The sequence below is a fragment of the Saccostrea cucullata genome, unplaced genomic scaffold (assembly GCF_032062105.1).
Source record: "Saccostrea cucullata isolate Sc308-1 unplaced genomic scaffold, CSIRO_AGI_Scuc_v1 ctg15578, whole genome shotgun sequence".
NCBI classification, from domain to species: domain Eukaryota; kingdom Metazoa; phylum Mollusca; class Bivalvia; order Ostreida; family Ostreidae; genus Saccostrea; species Saccostrea cuccullata.
This window is the reverse complement of record NW_026941406.1, coordinates 1-4,760: the sequence shown is the minus strand read 5'-3', so window position 1 is coordinate 4,760 and position 4,760 is coordinate 1. Positions and strand designations below refer to the sequence as shown.

Below are 4,760 nucleotides of genomic sequence, written 5' to 3'. Positions count from 1 at the left end.
ATTAAAAAAAAAAAGAATTTCGAAAACTGTCGAAATTGTATGTTTTAACAATATAAACTCGTCCACTTTTTAATTGGAAAATATACTTTTTAAATAAAAAATTCAATTATAAGTCATATTATCAATGATCAATGGTTATCTTATTTTTCTTAGAATGAATACATGTAGATTCGATGCTTAATCAACTGGACATACATATTTGAGAAGATGAGATCAAATATATACAAGAGGCCCATGGGCCACATCGCTCACCTGAGAAGCTTTGACCATTCTGTTCTTTACCAGATTTCCCCCTTGTAATACATAATGCATCCTCACCCTACCCCACTGATCATAATTTAGACATTTTGAAATCTACACTACCCCAGGATCCTTCCATGTGCACATAAGTTTCAGCTTTTCTGGCCCAGTGGTTCTTGAGAAGATTTTCAAAGATTTTTCCTATATATTTCTATGTAAAACTTTGATTACCCATTGTGGCCCCACCCTTCCCCCGGGGGTCATGATTTGAACAATTTAGAATCTACACTACCCCAGGATGCTTCCACATAAGTTTCAGCTTTTCTGGCCCAGTGGTTCTTGAGAAGAAGATTTTTTAATGACCCAACCCTATTTTTGACTTTTCTTGATTATCTCCCCTTGTGAGGGGACTTGGCCCTTTATTTTAACAATTTGAATTTCCCTTCACCGAAGGATGCTTTGTACCAAGTTTGGTCAAAATTGGCCCAGTAGTTCTTGAGAAGAAGTCGAAAATGTGAAAAGTTTACAGACGGACAGACGGACAGACAGACGACGGACAAAATGTGATCTGAAAAGCTCACTTGAGCCTTCAGCTCAGGTGAGCTGATAATATCAACATGACACATGCAGATACTGACCTTATAATAAGACCAAAAAGTCCCAGCAACGTTTCAACAACAGAATTAAAAATCATTAAAAATCTTAAAACGGCTTTAGATTTTTAACTTTATAAAAATCTTCCGAGGCAAATGCTCTCTCAAACACCTAAAATTTACTCTTATATATTTTCATACACAGTTTGTCTGACTATTATCGTGGTTTCGGGGTGATCAGTTTCTGTTTTGTCTACACAGATGTCTATATCAGTTCTGGTGTATCGCTCTGGGAAGACAAATAGGAAGGCCAATCCTATAGCTACACTGCCCACCAAAGTCCAGTTCATCCAATCTGTGCCTACAAATAATATCAAGACTTCCCTTAATGCATACATGTATGTGGATAAATATCTCAACTTTCATTTTTAATTTCATAAATATGTACTTAAGTTAAACAAATCCAGTGTCATATATGAAGAATATCTTATTTTCAATCAAGCAGGGCAAAGATGGTACAGTTCATTTTGCAAAGAGTCATTTTTTAAAAAATCTTCCAAATTCCAAAAATCCGATTCACAGATTATTAACATGTCAACAAAGAATAACTACATATATACAGTTTTAAATGAGAAAAGTTTATGTTGACACCCACCTATACCAGGTATTTGTAGCATGAACAAGAAAAGAATTCCAAACATGTTGTTGAGCCATGTCAGAAAACCCCCAACCACTCCCTCCGATACAGGGAAAGCAGATTCTGCCCCCAGTTCATAAAACAGGGGGATAGCACCATTCAGAAACATCCCTCCCATAATGTTGGAGATGTACACTTGTACTAAAATGTATAAATATGCATATATACATGTATAATAAACTTAATACCCCATGGATACAGAGCAAAATTCAAAACTGATTTATAAAACTGTGCTGAATTATCTAGGACTGCAATGAAGCAATCTTAACTGCATCTTCTTAGAATGTTCAAAATTGCTTAAACTAGCATAATTAAGATAAGTATATACGTATTATTTTCTCATAATCCATATTTAATATAAAAGCTTCAAATACTATTTGAAAAGTTAATGTTGATAGTAATATACATGAATTGATATAAATATTAAGGCAAAAAAATTATAAGTATGTGTAGAATAAATTCTTTATTGTACCAGTCAATAGTGTAAATATTATGCATTTAATTTTGAATATGCTGAAAGTCCACATTGAAATATATCAGGAATGATTAATAAATTACAATAACTGTAAATATAATACTGTATATTGAAAACAAACTTACTACACCATCTGTTTAAGAGATGTAAATATTTAGTTCAAATCCAAATAAAAATAATTTTTGTTGAAAAATTTAAAATATTTGCACACAAAAGATTGATTTCCTTGTCTTTAAACTTGTCAGCTATATTATACCTGTGGAGAGAGGTATAACCTTGACACACATTAGGGTAAACCACACAAAAGATCCTCCAGCTACACCAAACATTATCAAGAGGAAGAGCTTCATATGCCGCATAAACACATCTGAAAATCTGTCATCAATTAGGATTAGAGAATGTTCTCATCAGGTCAGTTTTATATTTCTACATAAATTCAATACATTTAGTTACCTTCCAATGGCTAGACCTGAGACACAACCTGCCATTATAGAGTAAAACCCAATCCATCCAACCTCAGTCTGTAAAACAAATATATTTCATAACAGTATCAGTACATTGAATTCAAGCAATCTTGAAGTTTATTTATAAGTATACATATATAAATATTTATTATTAACATACAATTTTGTTAAATTCTTACCTGTTCAATTCCTACAGGTTTCAGTATAACATCAATGACTGCTCCCCATACCCCATATACCCCTGCTGGTAAAGCATAAGCCAGTCCTATTAACCACACTGCTCTGTTTCTGTGAAGATAATAAATATAAGGAATATGTACCTTTAACATGAGATATTACATTTAAATTAGGGCTATGTCTCGTATTAAAAGTCGATAATGTTCATTTTATTGCAAAAAGAATATGACTTTAATTTGTCGGGAAAACCATGTGAACCTTTTAAAGCATAGTGATACATGTAACTAAGTCTTTTAGGAATAAGGAAAACTGTCCAATTACAGTATACGTATGCCTGTTATGCCCCCTCCACCTAGATGCTTTTCATTCACTTTATATTTTTGTAAAATAAACACGCCCTCCTGATGGTATTGTTAAAAAATTATTTCGTGCTGCAATGCATTTTTAAAGCCTTTTTGCAATTACAATTGCAATTACCGATGAACTCACCAATTTGTAGCGCCGACACGGCCCATCGCCTCCCTCAATAGTACTTGTTCTGTTTCTGTCGTACTGGTAGCAAGTCAGTGTCCACTATTACCACAAAAGTCGAAATGATAACAGTTGGTGTTCTGTATTCACGACAAAAAGCAGTGACTTAATGTCACTTCCTTACTCACAGAATCAGCATCGACTGGAGTGGGGACATGGCCAACAAATTCGAAATGAGACTCTAAGTATTCTCCGTAAATGAATGCAAGAACCAGGAGTAAAGTTATATTTGTCATTAACTGCATTTTCAATGCATATGCCTGTATTGCAATTTCTAAAATGTCCAGTTTCCAGAAGATTCCTTTTTAAATTTCACTGAATCCGGATCCGATGTCTCTTCTTAACAATTCATTAGAAAAACACCTTTTCCTTAAGTCAACCCCTTAATAGCTATTAATTTTAGCGATTCGATAGTGCCTTATTAAAAGCAATAAAGATAAAAAAAAATAGATCAATCTCTTTATTTTTACAATACAAATTTTTCTTCAGAACAAAAAACTCGAGCACCTGGAAATTTCATTTGTTTAACCAGGTGCTTTGAGAGTCACGCCCCTCGTTTGCCTGATGTTATAATAATGCAGAAAGAATAATTAGGAATCAAGTTTCTAAATAAAGATAAATTAGCTATATTTTCTTTTTAATAGATTTCAGTCGAAATATGACCCATTTACATGTTGCTTTCACAAACAAGGTCATTATAACATCGAAGAACTTTCTTAAAATTGATTTTAAATAAGGTTATTGAAGTTCCTCTAATACAATATAAACTATTTGATGTCAAAAAAAACCGAACCACTTTTTTTATTTACATATTCTATATCACAAAATTATTATTTTATTGATCCAGTATACAATGATTAATATTCATGCTCATTGTGATACCAAATACACTTCGACATCTAGTAAAAACGATATTAAAAAAATCTACACTACACGAGGCTGTTTGGATTTTGTAACCTTGTGGTATAGAGAAAAGATATTTCTAAAAAGGTTTACATTGTTTCATATTTATCTTGTGAATCAGGTTCCATTTTAACCTTGAAAAAGACTTATGAACGGAAAAGTTAAATTAATGCTGGAGTGTGAGTAAAAATATTTCCCAGCTACAGCAACATTGATAAGCCTCCTCGGGATCAAAATACTGCCCTTCATTCTGCAATTATCTATGTCTCAAATGCGATGGCCAAGTTTGAATGTTCAATCATTTATGATTATTTCAATAAACTTTAAAAAGCAAATAAATAAATTGAAACTTCTTAAATTCCCATTCGTTATGAAACAAATGAGAAGAAATAAATATTAAAGACCCAAAACAATTAAAGCTGAAAATGTTTTAAGAACTTAGTTTTACGTCCCCATTAAGTCTGTGGAAAAATATTAGCAGAATATATTTTAAATTTTAAAGGTTTGCAATTTCATAAAACTTCTTACAATGAGTATGAACGTTTATAAACTATTATTGTAAAAGTGATTCAAAAGATTCGTTACAGCAGTACATTCAAAGGTATAAATATATATATAAACCTACCCACGTTGTTTAGCAATAGTACAAAGTAGGCCGCATATATGACTTTTTAATTTTT

The 4,760-nt window shown here is 32.2% G+C and overlaps 1 protein-coding gene across 1 annotated transcript; it reads right to left on the bottom strand.

The window, feature by feature from the left end:
- Positions 1–3,422, bottom strand: LOC134257763 (solute carrier family 49 member 4-like). Its single transcript, XM_062740356.1, has 7 exons — positions 3,306–3,422; positions 3,136–3,219; positions 2,649–2,789; positions 2,459–2,526; positions 2,262–2,380; positions 1,489–1,671; positions 1–1,194 (listed from the first exon to the last, which is right to left on the bottom strand). Exons 1-7 carry the CDS (start codon positions 3,420–3,422, stop codon positions 1,019–1,021), a joined length of 888 nt encoding a protein of 295 aa, XP_062596340.1. The 3' UTR covers positions 1–1,018.
- Between the last annotated feature and the right edge of the window lie 1,338 nt (positions 3,423–4,760).